This window comes from Microchirus variegatus (genome assembly GCF_963457635.1).
Source record: "Microchirus variegatus genome assembly, chromosome: 3".
NCBI classification, from domain to species: domain Eukaryota; kingdom Metazoa; phylum Chordata; class Actinopteri; order Pleuronectiformes; family Soleidae; genus Microchirus; species Microchirus variegatus.
The window spans coordinates 26,461,800-26,485,200 of NC_139804.1; the positions used below are offsets into that span (position 1 = coordinate 26,461,800).

Consider the following 23,401-nt stretch of genomic DNA (forward strand, 5'->3'; position numbering starts at 1 on the left):
ATAGTTGTGTTTCCGCCGTGGCTTGTGAATCATACCGGTGACATTGTACTTCAGGTCTGTGCTGCCGCGTCGAGATCGTCGTCACTAAATTAGCCCCCAAACAATCACAGACAGCCAACAAAAACATTTTTCCTCGTCTTTGATTGAATTTTTATTTATTTATTAAAATATCCATAATTTGCGGCTGCACCTGTTGTTAATGTTGTTTTTTTCCAGTTTGGAGTTTTCCAAAGCTGCGAGTCAAAGCACTTCACTGCCATAACAGTCAAATTAAATTATGTTGTCTAACAAAAAAAAAAGAAGATGTGTTCACTGTGTAACAATCACTACGACTGAGTATTAGAGCCAAACTGACGAGAAAAAAAAAATATTACGACTTTATTCTCGCAACTTCACAACTTTATTCTCGCAATGTTTTACGACTTTATTCTCCTAACATCAGGACTTTTTTCTCGCAATGTCACAACTTTATTCTCGCAATGTTATGACTTTATTCTCCTAACATCACAACTTTATTCTTGCAATGTTTTACAACTAATTCTCGTAACGACATGACTTTATTCTCGCAATATCCCAACCTTATTCTTGTAATACTATGACTTTATTCTTAACGCCACAGCTTTATTCTTGCAACGTCACGACTGTTCTCGTAACGTTGTACGAGTTCATTCTCATAATATTGCCACTTTTTTAATATTTAGAGTTTATTCTCATAAGATTACAAGTTTATTCTCGTAAGATTAGCGTTTGTTTCCTTCGTTTTTTGGCCCTAATACTCTGTCGTAAATCACACAGTTTAAGTGACTCATATCCTCACAGTCATGCTCCGTACAGCAAAATGTAAAAGCTGTCAGAAAAGTGATAGTTGGTTGATTGATTTTTAAGCTATTCATTGTATTATATGATTATGGTAAAACCAAAACCTCAGAGTTTAAGGTTGCAGTTTTTGTTGTTGTTGTTTTTTTTAACTGATTTGAAGTCAGGTTTATGAGTCGACTTAAACAACACATCAACTTTGTATCATTTCCACTCAATCCTGTTTTTGTTGTTGTGGTTTTTTTCCTGTAATCTTTTCCATCATTTGCCATTTTGAACAATGAAGTGCTGAAAGTTTCAAATGATGCTTGAATTTATTTTAACAACAAACCTTGAATGTTGATAATAACAGGGTTAACTGTTTTTGTTGTTGTTTTTTTTTTTTTTGGCTTAAGAAGAAGTGAGTTGTTTTTGCCTTTGGTCCGTCACATATTTCTAACATGCATGTCGTGTATATTTAACAATCTATTTTTATAGGAAAACTTTTTTTTTTTTAATGTTTTTTTTATTTCTGAAGAAAACACTGATTTGATGCGTTGCTATACTGGTAAGGTACCTTGTTTTTTTTCTGCAGCACTTCTGTCTGTCAGACTGGCCGCTTGTTTGCGTTTTGTGTTTTCTCCGCGCGCGCGTGTGTGTATGTGATCGAAGCTTAACGACAACGAGTCAGTGATGTGAACATTGTGTGTGTGTGTGAGCGTGTGTGTGTGCATGTGTGCGATGACCCACTGAGCTGCAGCTGCCACTCGAGTGAGTGACCTGACTAATCAGAGCCAAAATACACACATGTAGAAAAAAGCACTGGGACGATATTTGGATCTGAATGTAAACTGATCGTATGAATCATTTCAGTTTTACTAAAGAAGCCACTAAATTTGCAGTCCATGCTCTCTGGTTTGTGTTTATCGTCATTTGAAGATGTTTCCTCTCTGTCCGTGAATCAGGCTTTTATCTGCTTTTACTTTTTTAAAGATTTTTTTTTAGATTTATTTCCCATTATGTTATTAAAATGTTATGTCATTACAGTGTCCTGATATAAAGTCTATGTCTGTTTATGAACAGGGCTGAAATCCATTGGTGTAGGGGAAAAAAATAGTGGAGGAAATTTAGTTATTTGCACAGGAAAGCTGATGATGTTTGCTTAGTTTCCACTCAACATTTCCATTATTTTAAGTCCAAACGCAGTCACATCCATGACTTCTTTGACATGGTGAATTAAATAAAAAAAGTTAATCATCAGTGAATAATACTTAGTTAGACGAGGATGGAGAGTCCAAACATCCTGAAAGGCTTTTGATGTTGGTCTTTTCTTCTCGTATATCTTTTTTGTCCAATTTGAGAAGTTGGTTGGAAGAGAACACATCAGCCCAGCCTCGACCAATTGTCCATAAGACAACGAGATTAATGCAGTGGTTTGGAGGCAGTCGATGTGCTTTAGCTTTGCCGCTTCCTTGAGTATGACTTAAAGATTTGGTTTAAAGTCAAAGAGAATTGATTGTACTTTGGGTTACTGAGTTTTCTTTATATATATTGATTATCAAGATGAGAAAAAGCACATCAACAGTGTATACATCTATTCATTCATTGTCTGCCACTTCATCCTCCACATGAGGGTCACGGGGAGATGGGGCAAATGGTGAGGCACAGTTTATACATTTATTGTCAAATACAGAAATTGCAAAACAAAACAGTTTTTCTCCTCTGCTACTGAACCTTAAATTATCAGAGTAGAAGAATCAGCGTGATGGTTTCATAGCATTGAAGGTTTTCATTTGTAGAGGCCGCACTGACAGGAAGCAGATGCTCAAACTCATTTTCTTCTGAATATTTCCACACAGCTTCAGCACCGTGTCTTTGTTCTATGAACATGAAATGTTTTTTTTTTCATACATGGTTGTGTCTGTCCGTTTGAAACGTTTTACAATAAACACTTTGCCAATAATTCTGTATGATTGATGGAGCATTATGATCTTTTAAAAGTCAATACACACACACACACACACACACACACTACAGTTCAGGTTGGGTTAGGGTTATGCGTTTTTCATGAACCTTCCTTAGTAAATTAAGAAGATATTGATAAAATTAGGCCCAAAGAGAAAAAAGATTTTAGATTTAGTTAGGTATATTAAACACAGTCCGTACTAAGCTTTTCAGTCAGAAACACTGACTAACGTCAATGACGTTTTACAAGTTATATACGATTCAATGGTCAAACGGGTCTTCTTATAGCTGGGAGATCCTGGGTTTGATCCCTAGCTCTTCTAGTTTAGATGCTGATGTGTCATTAATGGGAGAAAGACTTCGATTTTGAAGGCGATTCAGGATGTTTTTCTTTTCCAAATTGTTGCTAATCATGCAGCAGAAAGGTTTGCACATTTTTGTTAAACCTTAGAACACAGAAATTTTAACAGCTCGTTTTAAAACTCTAAACCGGTAGAATCAGGCCCCGGTCTCCTAATGAGTGTGAATCACTTCATTAGCGAGTCAAAAGGACATAAATGCATGAAATTCACCATCATAATAGTCGGCATCGCCCTGAACAAGGATCCGTTGAAAATATTTGCAAACCTCTTAAGGAATATTTTTGAGTAATTTTTGAAATTCAAGAAATGATCCATTTGCCCTGATGCACTTTGACAGTGAGCTGACTTTAGTCTCAAAAACAAAAAATATATCCTGGAATGACTTGAAATTCACCATCATAATAGTCGGCATCGCCCTGAACAAGGATCCATTGAAAAAATTTGCAAACCTCTTAAGGAATAATTTTAATGAATTTTTGAAATTCTTGAAATCATCCATTGGGCCTGATGCACTTTGACAGTGAGCTGACTTCATTCTCAAAAACAAAAAGTATCTCGGAATGACTTGAAATTCATCATCATAATAGTCCGCATCGCCCTGAACAAGGATCCATTGAAAATATTTGCAAACCTCTTAAGGAATAATTTTAATGAATTTTTGAAATTCTTGAAATCATCCATTGGCCCTGATGCACTTTGACAGTGAGCTGACTTTCTTCAAAAAAACAAAAAGTATCTCGGAATGACTTGAAATTCACCATCATAATAGTCGGCATCGCCCTGAACAAGGATCCGTTGAAAATATTTGCAAACCTCTTAAGGAATAATTTTAATGAATTTTTGAAATTCTTGAAATCATCCATTGGCCCTGATGCACTTTGACAGTGAGCTGACTTTCTTCAAAAAAACAAAAAGTATCTCGGAATGACTTGAAATTCACCATCATAATAGTCGGCATCGCCCTGAACAAGGATCCGTTGAAAATATTTGCAAACCTCTTAAGGAATAATTTTAATGAATTTTTGAAATTCTTGAAAAGATCCATTTGAACTGATGCACTTTGACAGTGAGCTGACTTTCTTCAAAAATACAAAAAGTATCTCGGAATGACTTGAAATTCACCATCATAATAGTCGGCATCGCCCTGAACAAGGATCCATTGAAAATATTTGCAAACCTCTTAAGGAATAATTTTAAGGAATTTTTGAAATTCTTGAAAAGATCCATTTGCCCCGATGCACTTTGACAGTGAGCTGACTTTCTTCAAAAAAACAAAAAGTATCTCGGAATGACTTGAAATTCACCATCATAATAGTCGGCATCGCCCTGAACAAGGATCCGTTGAAAATATTTGCAAACCTCTTAAGGAATAATTTTAAGGAATTTTTGAAATTCTTGAAATTCTTGAAAAGATCCATTTGAACTGATGCACTTTGACAGTGAGCTGACTTTCTTCAAAAAAACAAAAAGTATCTCGGAATGACTTGAAATTCACCATCATAATAGTCGGCATCGCCCTGAACAAGGATCCCTTGAAAATATTTGCAAACCTCTTAAGGAATAATTTTAAGGAATTTTTGAAATTCTTGAAAAGATCCATTGGACCTGATGCACTTTGACAGTGAGCTGACTTTCTTCAAAAAAACAAAAAGTATCTCGGAATGACTTGAAATTCACCATCATAATAGTCGGCATCGCCCTGAACAAGGATCCGTTGAAAATATTTGCAAACCTCTTAAGGAATAATTTTAAGGAATTTTTGAAATTCTTGAAAAGATCCATTTGCCCCGATGCACTTTGACAGTGAGCTGACTTTCTTCAAAAAAACAAAAAGTATCTCGGAATGACTTGAAATTCACCATCATAATAGTCGGCATCGCCCTGAACAAGGATCCGTTGAAAATATTTGCAAACCTCTTAAGGAATAATTTTAAGGAATTTTTGAAATTCTTGAAAAGATCCATTGGCCCTGATGCACTTTGACAGTGAGCGGACTTTCTTCAAAAAAACAAAAAGTATCTCGGAATGACTTGAAATTCACCATCATAATAGTCGGCATCGCCCTGAACAAGGATCCATTGAAAATATTTGCAAACCTCTTAAGGAATAATTTTAAGGAATTTTTGAAATTCTTGAAAAGATCCATTTGACCTGATGCACTTTGACAGTGAGCTGACTTTCTTCAAAAAAACAAAAAGTATCTCGGAATGACTTGAAATTCACCATCATAATAGTCGGCATCGCCCTGAACAAGGATCCGTTGAAAATATTTGCAAACCTCTTAAGGAATAATTTTAAGGAATTTTTGAAATTCTTGAAAAGATCCATTTGACCTGATGCACTTTGACAGTGAGCTGACTTTCTTCAAAAAAACAAAAAGTATCTCGGAATGACTTGAAATTCACCATCATAATAGTCGGCATCGCCCTGAACAAGGATCCATTGAAAATATTTGCAAACCTCTTAAGGAATAATTTTAATGAATTTTTGAAATTCAGGAAATGATCCATTTGCCTTGATGCACTTTGACAGTGAGCTGACTTTCTTCAAAAACACAAAAAGTATATTGGAATAACTTGAAATTTACCATCATAATAGCCGGCATCGCCCTGAACAAGGATCCCTTGAAAATATTTACAAAATTCTTAAGTAATATTTTTAATGCATCTTTGAAATTCAGGAAATCATCCATTGGCCCTGATGCACTTTGACAGTGAGCTGACTTTCTTCAAAAAAACAAAAAGTATCTCGGAATGACTTGAAATTCACCATCATAATAGTTGTCATCGCCCTGAACAAGGATCCCTTGAAAATATGTGCAAACCGCTTAAGGAATAATTTTAAGGAATTTTGGAATTTCAGGAAATTATCCATTTGCCCTGATGCACTTAGACAGTGAGCTGACTTTCTTCAAAAAAAACCAAAAAGTATCTCGGAATGACTTGACATTTACCATCATTATAGTCAGCATCGCCCTGAACAAGGATCCGTTGAAAATATTTGCAAACCTCTTAAGGAATAATTTTAATGAATTTTTGAAATTCAGGAAATGATTTAATCATTTAGGTTTGAGTTATGCATATCACTGATAAACAGTATTTAATAAAAAAAAAACATTCAACAACATTAGACCTTCTGTTATAGAGCAAATATAGAGTGGGATATTTTACAAACTTAAAAGTTTAATGCAGTAGGAAGCACTGTCCATGAAGCATCTTAATATATCTGCTTTCCTTATTGAAAACATTGTCAACTACTGATAATAACAACATTAATAACCTAACAAAGCATTTGGTGAAAAAGCTGGTCTTTTTTCCTAGAAGCCGTGGACTTTGAAAAGAAGCGGGTTTGTCACTGGCGTGAAGGGAGGAGGATTGGACTCAGGACGAGGAGTCGATGACGGAGGAAGATTCTATGAAGCGTCTGTGTTTTCTGCCGGAGGAAAATACATCGATGCGTCCTGAATGACAGAAGAAAAGAGAATGAAACAAAGATGACGACAGGACAAATAACTTGAGGTCTATGTGGGTATTAAACATGACAATATGTCACAATCTATGATGATGGTGATTGCGCAGAATGTTTGCTCAATCCAGATGGGATCTCACTGTCAATTTTGGATTATATCCAGATGAAAGAGACATCTTCTTTCTTCATCTGCAGTGTGGTCAGATTGTTTTCACTTCAGCTCTCGGCCGACAAGGTTTTATTTTCTTTGCAAAGAAAAGGTCAATCTACACATGAGTGGTTCAAGATGAAGAAAGACCCAGGGCATAGTCAGACCTAAACCTTTATACCTCGGGAACATCCCTTCCAGATCTCTTTGTCTGGGAAGGGGTCTGCCCCTCCAGGTTGTGCTTTCACACTCCTTTGTCTACAGCAGGTACCGGGGCCACCCCCCACAGAGGTATCCTGCTGATGTTGTAGTTAGGTGCAAGTTGAGTCTCGACATCCTAATTTGAATACACAAAAGCACCTGGTATCATGTTAGGAAAGGGGTGTTGGGCAGCTGTAGCTCTGAGACAAAGAAATTAAATGTGCCATTACAGCTCAGGTTCATATTAAAACCAGCCGCCTGTGTTTGGTGAAACATTATAGTTTCAATCAAACTATGTCATAATACAGTGTTTTCTCACTGCCCTGCATGTTTGAGATGTTTCCCTGCTCCAACACACCTGATTCAAACCATCAGCTCATAAAACAAGCTCTGCAGAAGTCTGATTACAATTCATTTGAATCAGGTGAAGCCTTTTGGGTTCATATGAAGTGTATTTATTTTTTCTCTGCCGGCAACTTTGAAAGGTTGTATTTGAGACCACGTTTTCATTCATTCATTCATTCATAATAAAATGCTTTTAATTTGCTTGTATTTGGAATGTGGGACATAAGGCTGTGTGTGTGTGTGTTGACCGTGCACTGACAGGGTAGAGCCGGTGAACTGTGTGTGCGTTGGCGTCCATTAGCTGAGGAGCCGTGGGGGAAGTTGCTGGGGTTTCAGAGTCCTCGCACACTGGGCGGCTGCTCCTCTGAAACACATACACACACACTTAAATTCAACCCACCAAGAATCATCACGTATGAAACGTTTCATTTTATAATAATAAATAAATCAAAGATGGGGGCAATGTGGTTGGCTTTGTGTGTGTTCTCGTATGGGTGTCTTTGTGAGGATGTATAAAAAACGTATATATATCTAAGGAAGTGAGGACCCTAAAAATTACCTATTCAGTGTTAAGGCCTGATTTTAGGGTTAGAATTTGGTTTAGATTAGGGTTAGGGTAAAGGTTAGGGTAAGGGCCGAGAGAATGTATTATGTCAATGAATGTCCTCACTAGGAATGCTATACAACGTGTGTGTGTGTGTGTTGTATTTTGACCTTGTGAGGACATTTTGACCTTGACATTTTGTCTGGGCCCCACAACTTTAAAGTGTCTTTTCAGGGTTAAGACCTGGTTTTAGTGTTGGTGTTTCCAGGTGCTTCCTCTCACACATTTTAGAGATGCAGATTAAGACACACCTGAGCTCCAGTACGACCAAATACTAAAATAATTCTGCATCCTAGCTGCTTTAAATTGTTTCCACGTTTGATGTAATTCAGTGAGAAGATTGACAGATGAATGACTTCATTATCAAATTGTTTTTTACATAGTTTTGCTGGGAAATTGTAGGGTATAATGAAAGAAAAACAAGAGAGTATGTAATGTATATAGTCCTGCTGAGTTCTGGGTACAGAGCAGCATGAATAGATAACCTAGGGTTTTGTTTGTTTTAGTTATGACACTAGCTCATTTTATAACACAGTAAATAAATCACAACCGTAACTTACAAAAGTAGGTAAGATGTAATTAATGTAATTAATAAGGAGGTTTTAATCACTACTAGATCACCAGAAAGCATAGTTTCAACAGAACCATAAAAGGGACAAAGTTTTTTTTACTGAGTTGTTGAAGTGTTTGTCTCACCATGTCCTTGATGCTGCCAAGCACAGCTGTGATCAGAATCCCTGTGAAGAAGGCCACAAGGTTCAGGACGGTGAGGGTCCAAATCAAAATATAAAGAGTGAGAACCTCCTCGCAGCTTTGTACTCCCACAAATTCATAGTAGTTGATGAGGTAGCCTCCGCTGCAGAACACAACACACTTTGTTAGATGTCATTTTATGTCCAGACAAAGCCTGTGAGATTTCTGACAGATCTGAACTGATATTCAGGATAGTTTTAGAGCTTTTTAGAGATGGTGTGTGTGTGTGTGTGTGTGTGTGTGTGTGTGTGTGTGTGTGTGTGTGTGTGTGTGTGTGTGTGTGTGTGTGTGTGTGTGTGTGTGTGTGTGTGTTGTCTCACTTGGCACAGTCATACAGGTCGCAGCAGTAGCACGTTCCACTTCGTACCGTCATGGAACACGACTCATTTAGATTCCAACAGGGCACCTGAAAACAAATAGTACTGATCAGTGGTGAAATATTATTAATTACATTTACTCGTTTTACTGTAATTGAGTAGGTTTTTTGTTTTACTTGAACTTGACGACATTTTAAATCACATCCTTTACTGAGTTTAAAAAAGTTAAATTAAAGGAGACTTATTATATCCTATTTCTCCAAGTTAACCTAGACACAGGAAACTACGTCAGTGTCACTGAGGCTCTGGGAGCTAACAGCAGTTAGCATTTGGAAAAGCCACCATTTTCCTGACTGCACATTGCCGTCATATATAAAATGTATCCACTGGACAAGTAAATCCTCTGAGGCTGGAAGTTTGTGTAGAACTCTGTGCTGCACTGTGAAGCCAAGAATAGAAGACTTCGCGGACTTCCGCTCTTCCAGATACTGTTGCCCTCGCCTGCACTCTCGCGTTTTCTTTTAGGGACAAAGCGGAGCTCCGTGAGACAACAATTCCAGGAATGTCTCATTGTGACATAGCAATGAATGCGGAAGTCAACATTGTGTGTTTTATCTCCTGTACTTAGACTGAGGAGGACCACAAAAACATGAGTGAGTCATCTTTTTTCACACTTTGCCGACTGATAGGACCTCCACAGTCCCAAATATAAGTGTTAAAATTATTAAAAAGTTGATTTTACATAATATGCCTTTAAAAATTCATGCACAGGAAACTTTGGCAGTGAACGACGAGTCTGAAGAGAACACTCTGGTTTCTTGCATGCACAGTGCGTCCTCGTGTCTTTACTCACAGATGTGTAGACATTCTCATAGATGTAGCTGTTGCCACTGCCGTAATACTGACATCGCTCTGCTCTCAGCGGACGCATGTCCTGACAAAAGTTAACACATGAAGAAATATCAGCGAGAAAAAAAGTGGAGCATTTATGTATGGGCCCCAGCTTGAAGTCATTTTACTGCTTGATACAAAAACAAAGCCAGAATTTAAATAACATCATATCTCCTTTATCTGAAGTTATGTGCTTTTATGAGATTTGAGTTTACTCTGTTGTGTCTCAGCCTGATCATCCATCACATTTACTGTGTCTGAAGATTCTCAGTCATCATGTCTGGAGGTGCCGAGCTGCACTGATGGATAATGAATCACCGCTTCTCAAAGAAAATCCGTTTCTGTTTGATTTGAAGACTGAACCATTATCTCCCATGTGTCCAAGTGTCAGTGAAGCCTACAGAGTGGTGTTGGCTCACACCGCGGGGTCATAAGAGTCTGTCTCCGTCATCACATCACAGTCGAGATCAGAGCATCTCTCGTGTCACAGTGTAAACATGTGAGTGTGTGTAACTCACCATGTTTAAGATGATACAGACGCCATCAATCACCAGACACAGGAAAGCAGCGACGATCCCAAAGCTCAGGAACATGATCGCAGCTGTCAGCTAGAGGAGGAACACGGGGAAAAGCATGTAGAGTTTGGCTTCATATTTGTAAGTTAAGACCCACTGCTGATGTGTGCCCTTCTCCAACAGATGTTTAACATTAAGCTTAAGTATTATTTTTATTGAATGTACCACAACTTTTTTTTTTTAAGTTGTTGGTTTATCTTTTCGACACAAGCTTTGCTTACTTTTCATTCATGTATTTGTGAAAATTATCTATCTCTATCTCTTAATTCCTCCTCTTCATTAATCATAATATGAATTGACCACATTTCAGAAACATGCCAAATAGATTAATTACTATTATTCCACACTGGATCTGTTTCCTCTTCAAGGAAGACCAACTCAAGTTCTTATCTCAAAAGTTAAAGTTAAATCCAAGTATAAACAGCTTCCCAAAAAAAGCCAAAATGTGTCAAAATATAATTTTAGATGAATTATTGTGTAGATCTATACACGTCGTATTCTACAGATTGAAGAGAACATCTTTGTCTCTCACAGATCTGCACAAATATCACACGGTAATCATTTTAAATATGTTTCCCAAATGAAAATCTATCTATAAAGCAAGTTGTGTCTGTGACGGGCATATCTCGCTGAGTCAGATCGACCTAAGATTTTGGATATGGGTTGAGCATGGCCTGGTGGTGTGCATCCTTGATTTTCGGTTTTTTTGAGTAATTTTAATTTTCGCTGATTTATCACGCAACACCAGGCAGGGGCGCTGTCAGGATTGTCTTATAGGAATACATACTTCCTACGGGCACTGCACTAGTGGGAATAATGATGTAAAAATTACCATTCTCTCTGATATTGCGAATCATATCGCAATCAATTCCTCTCAAAATAATCGCAATTGGATATTTATTCAAAATTGTTCAGCCCTATTTACAAAGGGTTTCCACCTTTACCAAACAAACAGCTTTTGTACGGATTGTACTGCTCAGATGCTGAGTCAGATTCACCTCAGAGAAGCATGAGGGGGAACTTTAAAGATGAAAAGTGTGTCGGTGTGCCTAAATACAGGAGGACGAGCAGAATACTGTACCAACTGCTTGCGGTTTTCTTCCAGGCACAGTCCCAAAAGTCCGAGGAATGATCCAAGTGTCAGCTGCAGACAAGACGAGAAAAAGAGAACAGCAGGTTTGATGTAATGTAGTGAAATAGAGCATGGTGTGTTTTTTAATTGGAACACTTTGTTGTCCCTTTGGTTCTCGTTTGAAAATGAAAAACATGACAATATTCACTCTTAACAGCTACACATAGCATATTAAAATTCACTGGCACAGGGGCGTTAGACTTAAAGTTGTAGTTGGAAATATTATGAGGGAAAAAAGTTGATGGTTTTTTTTAATATTTGCATTTCTGTTCTGTCATATGAGAATGAAAATGTTGGAGAAGTGATCTTTCCATCAAAGGTACGCAGAGTAGTTTTAGTACAAGGTTTTTCTGCTGTTTCTCTGAGCTGCTCTGTGATTGGCCAGTAAGTCAGGTGTGTTGACATCTGATTTAATCCATCAATAGTTAGTCGTACAGCCGGTTTAAAATCTGTTGGTTTTTTGATTTTCAAACATCTGGAAAATGACCACAATGCACAGATCAAAACCACAAGATTAAAGCACTGTAGCTTTAAATTCATAATAGACATCAGATTCAGATGGTTTTCTGGCAGCTGCTAATTTAATCACGACATTTATGAGTTTTAAAGCATTCATATTATACCCTATTTCTAAAAAAAAGTTAACCTAGTTCCCTGGTGTCCTAATGAACATGTGTGACATGCTTTGGTCAAAATACTATAAGAATGAAGCACCACAGCAGTTCAATCACCCTCAACATCGCATGTTTTATCTCCTGTACTTAGGACCACAAAAACATGAGTGCGTCATTTTTTTTCACACTTTGCCGACTGATAGGGGCTCCAGTGTCCCAAATATATTGATTTAAATGATTAAAAAGTTGATTTTGCATAATATGGGACCTTTAAAATGTGTAATCTGAAAGACTAAACAAGTAAAGAACCACTTACAATAACTCCAGGGATGTACCCGGTCACATTCAGGCTCTCGGTGCGTGTGGTCGTGTAGACTCCCAGCACGACCAGCAGCAGAGACAGAATGATGTTGCCCACCACCAGCCACAGCGCTCTCGTCGTCCTCCTCATCATCTTTGTCCCTGAGAGAGAAACTCTCAGTTGTATTTTATGACACACTGGCAGATTTAAAAAAAAAAAAATAGAGTAATCCACAACATATGTTGGCCTGGGCTCAGGGTTTGGCAGACTCCCTGGATGTTTCCTTTCAAAAGCAACAAAATAAACCTAATATAATATGTTTAAATTTAATTTCATGTCATTTTAAAAAGCCATGATATGATTCCAACCCCATGTCTCCATTGGGTACAGATCAAATACCATGAATGTAAATTAGAAAGTTTAAAGGTAACTTTAAGGTAACTGAGTTTCCTCTCATTCATTTGAGCAGCACTGCTGCGAGGAATTATTTCATTTGTTAATTAATAAACAAATGATTAAGTTAATTAATTACTGATATTTGCCCTGGCGCATCGATTATTGTATTGAGGAAGGACGACAATGTATTTTCTGTGAACCTGTCCTCCTCAAACATGCTAATCCTGAACCCATCACCATCAGAAATTATTCTGCACTGATGCAGCCGAGCGGAAGATGAACACAACTGTGTGGACTGCCCCAAAGAACTTTTCTCTCGCACAAAGAAATACACACAAAACTGTCAGTTTATAAGTCTATTTCATTCATTTGCATCTAAAAATGATTATAACAAGCTTTAAACTCTTTAAAGTATGGACCAGTTGAGTCAAAGTCTCAGTGCCTTTTTCACTTGATACCTGAAGTCAGTAAAATCAGCCCAGTTAACTTTTTGTAGTGCCTTAAGATCAATAAAGTGATATCTAATGTTCATGTCTTCTAAAAACTCAGTATAACTGTAACTAATAAACCCACTCTGCTTCATACAAACTAACACGGACTAAACATCACTTTCTATACTTTTACATGTCAGGAGATATGTCAGTATATATTGATATACTCTTACAAAATAGTGTTAATAAATAGTGTTAGAAGGATATAATGTCATAGAATAAAACAAACACATATACAGTAGGACTGGGTAATAACTCAAAAAACAACATATAGTATCAATATAACAAAGGTTTAACATAATATACAGTAGATAATATTAATGCACTGTGCACTTCAAGACACAACACATATTTGCTATTACATGTTTTTTACCTCAGTTTTGTGAAGTGTTTGGCAACACCAGTACATAAAAAATTCCAAAACACAATTTTTTTCTTCACCTTTCACTCAGGGATAAAAAATGTCTAACTTTTTTTAATCTATATCAAATACAACTGCATGTGGAATCACCTCTTGTACCTGACGTTTCTATATATATTTAATACAGTATATACACTTATACAATTATTGCTGTCCAAGTCTCCATTTTATACAGTAAGATAACCATCTCATCTACTAACCTCCCCACATCACTGCACAGTCTGTACCTGTGGTTTGGCTCTTTGGCTCCAGTCTGTCCTGGAACGCTGCTCCAAGGATCTGTACTTTCATGGTGGATCCACTTCAATGATGATAGTCTCAGAGCGATGTTTTATCACTGCTGAGGAGGAGCACACACACCTGCCCCCCTCTCTCTCTGTGTGTGTGTGTGTGTGTGTGCCTCTCTGTGTGTGTGTGTGTGTGTGTGTGTGCCTCTCTCTCTCGAAGTCGATAGTTGTGGGTTTGGTACGCAAGTAATTTTAAGTTATTATTATTATAGGCGGGGTACAACCTGGACATTTCACCAGTCCATCACAGGGCCGCATACAAACAATCACAACCAGATACTAAGTCATAATTTCTAAATAGTATCTCATAATAATGACTTAGCATCTCATTATTATGTCTTGGGTAAGTACCCTTTTTTTCCACATTACGAACCTTTTAGCATTTACACTAGTAAACACTAGTTAAATGTTTTCTCATTATGTATATTTTTCAGTCTGTGACCACTCAATGCTCCACGTGTCAGATTTAAGCCCACTTTTATCACAGCAACCTCTCTCATGTCATAGCTTCAACAGTTTTTCATTGGTGAGGTATGTGATGACTGAATGCAGTGATGAGCAGCTGCTTTTCTTGGTTTGGGTCAGTGACTCTTGCATAGAATTGAGTCTGTGCAGGTGTCAGCTTTGTAAGGAGCTCACAGCAGCAGCAGGTCATCCAAAATAAAGACGCACATTTCTCTATAAAGTCCATGAGTTTAATTAACAGTTTTTGTGATGATATTATTTTTCTTTGCTGGTTATCTGTTGGTCTGTAACACCCTATGCAGCTATGCTTAAATACCAATAAATAATGAACCCTAAAGATTGGCAACTTCATCGAGGCGTCTTTACAGCATAGCCACAAACTAACCACACTGTCTTGTCTTTTAACCTTTAACGTCTACATTTCTTGTCTTGACAGCCACCATGATGCATTTCGTTCACCCTGACTGTGACCTGGCAGGCGTGCACACCCTGACCACCCTGAAGGACGTGTTAATCTGCTGTTTTATGTTGTTTTCTTTAATCACAGTTTTTGTGTTTGCACTTTTGTTTTCACAAATTGATTTGCCTGTCGGCTGTAGGTACCCCACCCCTGATTTAGAGTGCTATGGAAAGACATTAGTCACATAATATGCATTAATTCTTGGACACATTTCCCATCTTTTAATGACTACTTCGAGTAAGATAAATAACTATTTCACGATGCACATATGCAAGTCTTCTCGGACTACTTTATGAAGCATGACAGCTACGTTTATGCTGTATGTAGCCTTTTATGATTATGTTAATCTGAATAAGGCCATACTTGGAAAAGGATGTGGAGTATTGATCCACTTTATGTCAAGTTATGTGTTACTTATGTATGTTTTTGTATTTATTATATTACATTTTGCATCATAAGTGGGTTTGTATTGTAAACAATGTATCATTCCATATCAAAATAAACAGTTTTATTTTGAAATTAGGTGAAATATCATCATAGATAAATAAATAATATTATGTTGGTGTCTTTTTACCTTAATTGACTGAGATTAATATTATTATTAACTACATATAGATATATATCTCTATATACAGATATACATATATACTATATTTCACATTATAAAAAACAAATCGGGACACACACACACACACACACACACACACACACACACACACACACACACACACACACACACACACACACACACACACGAACAGCTAATATAGAAAACAACTGTTGTAAATGCCGACTCTTCACGCAGTAAGATGTGCCTAATAAAGTGCTGTGGGTTAATAGTTTGAGGTGTGTTGATACAAATCTTATAAAACAGCGCCTCCTCCTGTCACTCCGGGCATAAGACAGTTGATATCCCAGCTAGCATTAGCACTACCAATCTGTGGGTGAGCTAGTTCGTCCATTTTGTTTAGCTCATAGTTAGCCGAGCCTGGCTAACGCTAGCTTGTGTACTGAGCAGCAGAGATGGATGACGGTGACGAACCGAGTATAGTCCTCTCCCACAACACCTCCACGAGCTCTAAGTCGAGCGGAGACAAGATGTTCTCCCTGAAGAAGTGGAACGCTGTAGCGATGTGGAGCTGGGATGTTGAATGTGACACCTGTGCCATCTGTCGGGTGCAGGTGATGGGTGAGTGGCACAGTCAGACGTCTAACTTAGCTTAGCTTAGCTAGTGTCTATTATGCAGCTAACAGCGTACATACACCCACTCCCACGAGTAGCCGACATTCCAGTTCACTGACACGCATATGTGTTGTTTTGCAGACGCTTGTCTCCGATGCCAGGCGGAAAACAAACAGGAGGATTGTGTTGGTAAGACCCTTTCAGGATCACATCACAGCTCGGCTAATACTAGCTGTTCTGACCGAGCTGTCATTGTGGTTTACCAGGCGAAACGCTCTCTGTTTATCTTGAACCCGCTGCTCAACTAACATGGACCTTCCACAGAGTGTCAATTCTTTTTTCTTAAGTCGTCAAGTCGTCTTCATTTAACACCATGTTCTTGAGAGCAGCCGAGTACAATTACTTGTGACTCCAGTAACTCGATCATTATTCGCTACCTCTGAAATACTCCCCCATTTTAATATGATTTCTGCACTGATTCAGGTTAACTGAACAGAATATAAACAGTGAAATGATATACATACGCTCACGGCCACTTTATTAGGTACATCTCGCATGTACTGGTTTGGAGCCTGTTTTTCATTTAAGTGATCTGCATAATTAATTTGTCTTTTTCAGAGAAGTAAGGTATAAGGTAATAGCCATTGAGTGTACATTATTACTGGTAAAGAGATGCAACCTATTCAGTAGAATCGACCATCTTACCACCTGCAATTTTAAGCAGATGTAAAAGTTATTTAAAGTGTGGGTACATGGAGGCTCACATTTGAAACACATTGAAAACATTGCTTCTAGCAGGCACATGGGGGAAAATAGACTTAAATAAAAGGTTAAATATCAATGTTTGTGTTAGTCAGGAGTCTGCAACCTTTAGGATGAAAAGAGCCATTTTGTGGCATATTAATGACAGTGGTAAATTAAATAGAGAAATATTTGGATGGTTCATGCTTGAGACAGGACTCGTATAAGTGTCGGGAATGGCTTCCCATATATTTCACACACAAGTTTGTTGAGGATTTTTAATATTGCATTCTGACGTAGACATAAGATGTGACGCGCAACGTATTATGACATTATTTATCGCCTTGATCTCTCAATAAGAGGTGTTCATCTCATTCAAAACTACAAGGAGCCACTGCAGAGGGGCTGAAGAGCCACATGTGGCTCTAGAGCCGCAGGTTGCAGACCCCTGGTCTAAGATAGCTCAGCCCCCATGGTGACAAAATCAATATTTTAGTACATTGTTTGAAATGTCACTTACACTCCCATACACAACCTAATAACATCAAAGCAATTTTCCCAATATCATATAATACTCTGCCCTGGAATCCTCTTTTTTCATGACTTAACTTTTACTGAACAAGACCCTTCCTTTACAGCTTGTTGTAAATATGTGGAAGCTCCTATCACACTGAGGACCATGTTATTTGGACTTTAAGAACATGTCTGCCACTTAATCTCACTTTTTAATCTAACTTTTGTTCACCATTAAGTGAAATATGGTCATAACTGTGTAACCATTACCTCGCTCCCTATGTTTCAGTTGTCTGGGGAGAGTGCAACCACTCCTTCCATAACTGCTGCATGTCCCTCTGGGTGAAGCAGAACAATCGCTGCCCCCTCTGCCAGCAGGACTGGGTGGTTCAGAGAATCGGCAAATGAGTTCCACATTGAGGCAGACTGACTCTAGAAGACACCTGTATGCACCCAAATGTGGTGAGAGACTTGACAAGGATCACTGGAACACAGAGCCACCGACACCAACAACTGTCCCCCTATGTATGATAGCGTTTTCCTGGTGTCAAAAGAGGACGATGGACAAGATTAAAGTAACACAGAAGAGTCGTTGGTTAATGTGGCTGGTGTGATCGGGAGTCACGAAGAAACGGATGAAACATGTTGCAGTGTTAGGTCACATTATATTATTGTCTGTGGCCGTGTTTTGCACAACTCACGTGACTGTCTTTTTAAAAATAAAGACTTGTGAATAGCTGTCAACATTTGCTTTTTCATCAAATTATTTTAATTGGCACAGTGTGTATCATAGGGTTACATGTTGTGCTTTGTTGTCAAACTGTCCACATACAGAACTTTCACATTAAATTCATTTTATTCAACAAAATGATATCCGAAACAGGTTTTGGGTGATGTTATCCACTCAAAAACCTGACACGGTCAGTGGTGAGAGGTGTTACCTGCTCATAATTGTTCTCCTCCTAGCAGTCTCCAGAGATCAGATGACTGTACTTTATCCACTCAAGATAACCTTAATTGTGCTTCTGTTCCTGCTATATTCAATATTCCACAGGTTTTAGCTTAGGACATCATCTATAGATCTGACGAGAGATTCAACAATCACCAAACACCCATGGAAATAAACCAGTCAAGGCTCCACTACACTAAGTCAATAAGTAGACTAGTTTGGCTGCCTAGAAGCCAGCCATCTTAATTAACCAGTATACCACATGAGACTTGACAGTTTCAGGATTAACCCCCTTGTTCATTCTGATGTGTTCATTCTGATGTATTCAGTGTAATTGTAAAAGTCAAAAATGTAACCGACTTAATGTGATACACTTGTGAAATGTAGAATAATGACAAGGAATTAAGTTTCATGGTTTTTTCCCCCTTTGTTGACGCATAAATACTGCATTGACATGGAGAACATGTTTTATGGAATTGCTTAGTTTTCCCTCTAAATTGCTACTGGGAGCCATTTTGTCGAGAAGGTATATTGTAAATGTGGAAAGACTGATGAGGTAATTGACTTAGGCATGAGGCTGATGAGTGGAAGGTCGTTTCAGCAAGCTTGTTAACCAAATGGGAAGTGAGCAAGAACCAGTCCTTATGTCAGTGTGTTTTTCAGCGAACCATAAACTGCTCATATTATCAAATTTCAGGTACACAAAATCAGAAACCTAATGCATTCTTAAACATATGCTTATCTATCCAAAAATAACCCAGTAGAGCTGATGGCATTACAATATGCAATGCAAAGATGTTACTGTAAAACTAATTGAGGAAAAGCTTATTTACATCAAGTCTATATCTGCCTGGCATATGTCTAGCATATTGAGAATAGCCACTCAATGAACCTTGAAGTGTCTCAACCAGCAAACTTAACATTTAATGCATTGCCTTCATTCATTAACCTGCAAGCTCAGTTATCTCAAATTTCAGCTGCTCACAGATCCAATTAGGCCTACACTAGTCGTGTTTTTATGATTTATTTGTGTCATGAGCTTGGGTTATGCATACTATGCATATTCTACAGTGGCTTCTTCATTTCATAAAAAGCTAGACTCACCTTTTACATGTTAATGCCAGAATCTGCCACCTCATCACGTCATGCTACCAGTAACTGTACACAGGCAAATTGCAGCTCCTAAATATAGACCAGCCTAAAGCCTCTTAAGGTTAAACCACACAGGTTGCTTTCTCTTGAGTGGTATATACAAATGAGCATGCAAAGACAAATCCCTACAGTGACAGTGGTACTTGCAATGCTCAGAGAGGTGGAGGAAGATCAGGACGCTGATGCTCGGGGCATGTTACTGACGGAACATGCAGATGAGAAGACTCGAGTGCTTTTGTTGCTGAACTGCCTCCTGATATGCCACAAACTTCATCCGACATGGATGACCCGATGGGTTGGAACAACCTGGTGGCCAACACAGCTTACCTGAAGGCTCAGCACATAGATCGCAATGAGCTGAGAAAGCAATGGCTCAACCTGACACTGCCCAGACCAATGAAGTCCTCTGCTGTGCTGAGAGCTACAGGAGACCCGTACGAGTCACTGTGTCAGCAGCAGCCGATTGGAAGGAAGTTGTTCAGGCAGTTCCTCTTGTCCTCTGACCCACAGTATGTGGTTGCAGCTCAGCTCGTGGAGGAGCTGAGTGGCTGGAGCTTTGCTGAAAATGAAGGCAGAGAGAAGGTCAAACAGAGCATCCTCACCAAATTATATCAACCTGAGTCCAGGGGCATTGTGTCATATCTTAAAGGCGACAGTGCTCTGAGAAACAATTACATCGATGAGGCAATAATGGACAAAATAAAAGAAGCCACAAGAGACTTTTTGAAAGGAAAACCTTTCTCGGAGTACCTGAAAAGCCCCTTCTTTTACAGGTTCTTGCAGTGGAAGGAGTATGAAATGCAGAAGATCAGTGATAAATACTTTTATGAGTTTAGGACTCTGGGAAAAGGTGGCTTTGGTGAGGTAGGTACCTGACAAATACGAACATGTCACAAAATAAAGGGAACAATCTGACATTTTAGTGGAGAAACATCATGACAATGCCTCCATCTGCAGAGCTCAAGTCTCTCATAGGTGTTGAACTTCTTCAAGTTCTTCACCAGACAAGAACTTCCAAGTCTAAAGACGGTTGAGTTGAGTCTTATGTGTCCATCTTAATTATTAGTTATCTAATGAGGCAGATTCAGTGTGTTGTGAACATGAGACAGTATTTTCCACACTTGTTTGTTTGTATTATGAGATCTAACGAACTAGAACATGATTCATCCATTGTCTTAATGTGAATGGGGACAGCTGAGAAATATGTTCAAAAATGTCCAACTGATAAAAATTTAAAACTTTACCCATAGACTGCATAAGAAGTGGTTTTAAAAATTTAGCCATGGAAGTAGAGGACACAGTATACAAATGTTACACTTGTGTACAAGCGTTGCTGAAGTTTAAAAAAATGTAATTGGCTACTGTGGCCGTGATCTTGCACTTTAAAGTTACAGCAAAAAGCAGCAGGGGTATTTTTCAGTCAGGCATATACAGTAACAGACCTGCTCTGAAGCGATGTTCCTCTGTGTCGCAGGTGTGTGCTGTGCAGGTGAAACACACAGGCCAAATGTATGCCTGCAAGAAGCTGGAAAAGAAGCATCTGAAGAAGAAAGGTGGCGAGAGGATGGCCCTTTTGGAGAAGAGGATTCTGGAGAAGGTCAACAGTCTCTTCATCGTAAACCTGGTTTATGCTTACGCCAACAAGACCCACCTGTGCCTGGTCATGGACCTCATGAATGGAGGAGACCTCAAGTTTCATATCTATGAGCTTGGGGAGCGTGGCATCCGTATGGACCGCGTTGTTCATTACGTGGCCCAAATAACCACTGGAATCCTCCACCTGCACTCCATGGACATTGTGTATCGGGATATGAAGCCTGAGAATGTGCTGCTGGACAGTAAAGGACAGTGTCGGCTGTCAGACCTCGGATTGGCTGTGGAGCTAACCAAGGGCAAAACGATCTGCCAGAAGGTTAGTGTGATGTGTGATGGTGGGATTAACCGACTAAACCGGCACATAAATGAAACAAGACCAAAGTTATCTTTTGTAACATGCTCCATTACTGACGTGAAGGAATAGATTTGTTCAGCCCTGCTCTGAAAGACAGCACACAGAGACAACCCCTGTGTGACCCAAATGAATCCTATTAAAAGGTTCCTGACCTTATACCCAGCTGGAGGTCTCTTTGCCTCTTTAGAATTATATGGAAGATTGACTCGCAGGTGTGAGCATTAGCCGGATGAACTTTGCTTTACTGGTAGCAGATATAGCTTCCGCAAGCCTGGCTATACTAATGGTTTACTGGTAGGCTGCAATTTCTCTTTGCATGTTTGCATCACTCATCTGGTCACAGTAGTAAAAGTCACAGGATGTACTTTATTCTAATTCCCCTGGGTACACATTCACAGCTCACTGGCTCATGACAGTGCAGCAAATAAATTATAGGATTTGTGTTCAAGGCAAGACCCTTGCAAAAACCAGCCATAGTGTGGGTTTTGCGTTTTAGAGTTATAATTTACTTGACTTTTCTGGTCTGCAAAGACCTTTGTAGGTCCCTAATGCACTTGGGAAACAGAGCCTAAGTGGAGGCCAATCTCTCCTTGTCACAAATTCTTACTCACTAGACTTTTAATGCCTGGGAATAATGTTTATTTTTCATAGCAGCAGTTCCCAACCCTCCAGGCCTGTGACCACTCAAAATAAATTAATGTCTAGCTATAACCTCTCATGGCCAGTTGCACCATGTCTACTGGTTGTGACCCCTTCTAGCAATTCTCAAGACAAGATTAAGGTGATTTACCCAGGTAAGAAGTGAACCAGATTAGCACAAAGCAGACTTAAACCTTAACTATCTCATTAATGGTTGACTTTAAAGCAGAATCATAGTAGTCATCCAAGTTATTCTGAGTAACTGGTCCGAATGGGGCCATGCTGAATGTCTATGCTGAAATTATTGTTGCTCTACACTGCTGCAATCATCTCCACTAGAGGTGGGCACTGACATCACTGGAAACCTCTTTTTCATAGGGACAGAAATAACAGGCTGTGCTGAAATAATTGGCCTAAAGGAGGCGAATCAGGACCCGTCCATCCATTTTCTACCGTTTCATCCTTCACATACTGTATGGGTTACGGGGGGAGCAGATTGGGCAAAAGGCAGGGTACACCCTGGACAGGTCACCAGTCCATCACAGGGCCAAAACACAAAGACAAACAGTTTAGAGTGCCCAAGTAACCTAATCTCCAATTTGCATATTTTTGGACTGTGGGAGGAAGCTGAAGTACCCAGAGGGAATCGTGCAAACTCCACACAGAAAGGCCCTTTGTCAAAGCGGGATCCAAACTGTTGACCTTCTTGCTGTGAGGCCGAATCAGGACCCAGTGGGACTGTTATTTTACATGTTTCCTCCTGGCCACCTGAATTTTAATCCATGACTATTACTGTTTAAGTTCTAACCAAGATGTATCTGTGAATTCGCCGTTTGTTGTCAGGCAGGTACGACCGGCTACATGGCTCCTGAGGTTCTGAAGCAGGAGTATTACCGCACCTCTGTGGACTGGTGGGCTCTGGGCTGCAGCATCTATGAGATGGTGGCTGCCCGTTTGCCTTTTAAAGACTTTAGAGAGAAGGTGCAGAAGGAGGAGGTGACTCGCCGCACTCTGGAGGACGATTGCAAGTTTCAACACAAGCGATTTGACGCTCCCACCAAAGATATCATCAGCCAATTACTCAAGAGGAGGGTGGAGCAACGCCTTGGGTGTTGGTAAGTAAAAACTCTTCTCAAAGGTCATAAAACATAAACTACTTTGTACCCATAAAAATGCTGTATTCTTGATATGATACATCTAATGAGGAGAGTAAATTAGAAGTATATACACTCTTAGAATTAAGAGTGCTAAGTAGAACCATATAAGGTTCTTCGGCTTGTCT

At 39.0% G+C, this 23,401-nt stretch overlaps 3 protein-coding genes across 3 annotated transcripts in view; 2 read left to right on the plus strand and 1 right to left on the minus strand.

Moving 5' to 3' along the window:
• Nucleotides 1–6,534: 6,534 nt before the first annotated feature.
• LOC310925052 (transmembrane protein 255B) lies at nt 6,535–14,070 on the minus strand (the record flags this gene model as incomplete). Its single annotated transcript, XM_083886920.1, has 9 exons — nt 6,535–6,582; nt 7,544–7,648; nt 8,585–8,744; nt 8,962–9,047; nt 9,812–9,892; nt 10,368–10,457; nt 11,506–11,568; nt 12,487–12,632; nt 14,007–14,070. The coding sequence occupies 9 exons, from the start codon at nt 14,068–14,070 to the stop codon at nt 6,535–6,537; spliced, it is 843 nt and encodes a 280-aa protein (XP_083743046.1).
• A 1,869-nt stretch (nt 14,071–15,939) lies between these two features.
• rnf7 (ring finger protein 7) lies at nt 15,940–18,167 on the plus strand. The gene is made up of 3 exons (XM_083886679.1): nt 15,940–16,180; nt 16,316–16,363; nt 17,718–18,167. Exons 1-3 carry the CDS (start codon nt 16,015–16,017, stop codon nt 17,834–17,836), a joined length of 333 nt encoding a protein of 110 aa, XP_083742805.1. The 5' UTR covers nt 15,940–16,014; the 3' UTR covers nt 17,837–18,167.
• A 1,641-nt stretch (nt 18,168–19,808) lies between these two features.
• grk7b (G protein-coupled receptor kinase 7b) overlaps nt 19,809–23,401 on the plus strand; it is a gene marked incomplete at both ends in the record, with an annotated part of 29,199 nt that continues 25,606 nt past the window's right edge. The window contains 3 exons of the mRNA XM_083886921.1: nt 19,809–20,393; nt 21,004–21,441; nt 22,963–23,234. Of these exons, the coding sequence (XP_083743047.1) occupies nt 19,809–20,393; nt 21,004–21,441; nt 22,963–23,234 (1,295 nt within the window). The remainder of the gene's footprint in view (nt 20,394–21,003; nt 21,442–22,962; nt 23,235–23,401) is intronic.

Excerpts from the sequence above, each read along its gene's own strand:
- rnf7 (XM_083886679.1), top strand. The coding sequence starts at position 16,015 with ATGGATGACGGTGACGAACCGAGTATAGTCCTCTCCCACAACACCTCC. Across the intron at positions 16,181-16,315 it reads CTGTCGGGTGCAGGTGATGG|ACGCTTGTCTCCGATGCCAG; the intron begins GTGAGTGGCACA and ends GTTGTTTTGCAG. Across the intron at positions 16,364-17,717 it reads CAAACAGGAGGATTGTGTTG|TTGTCTGGGGAGAGTGCAAC; the intron begins GTAAGACCCTTT and ends CCTATGTTTCAG.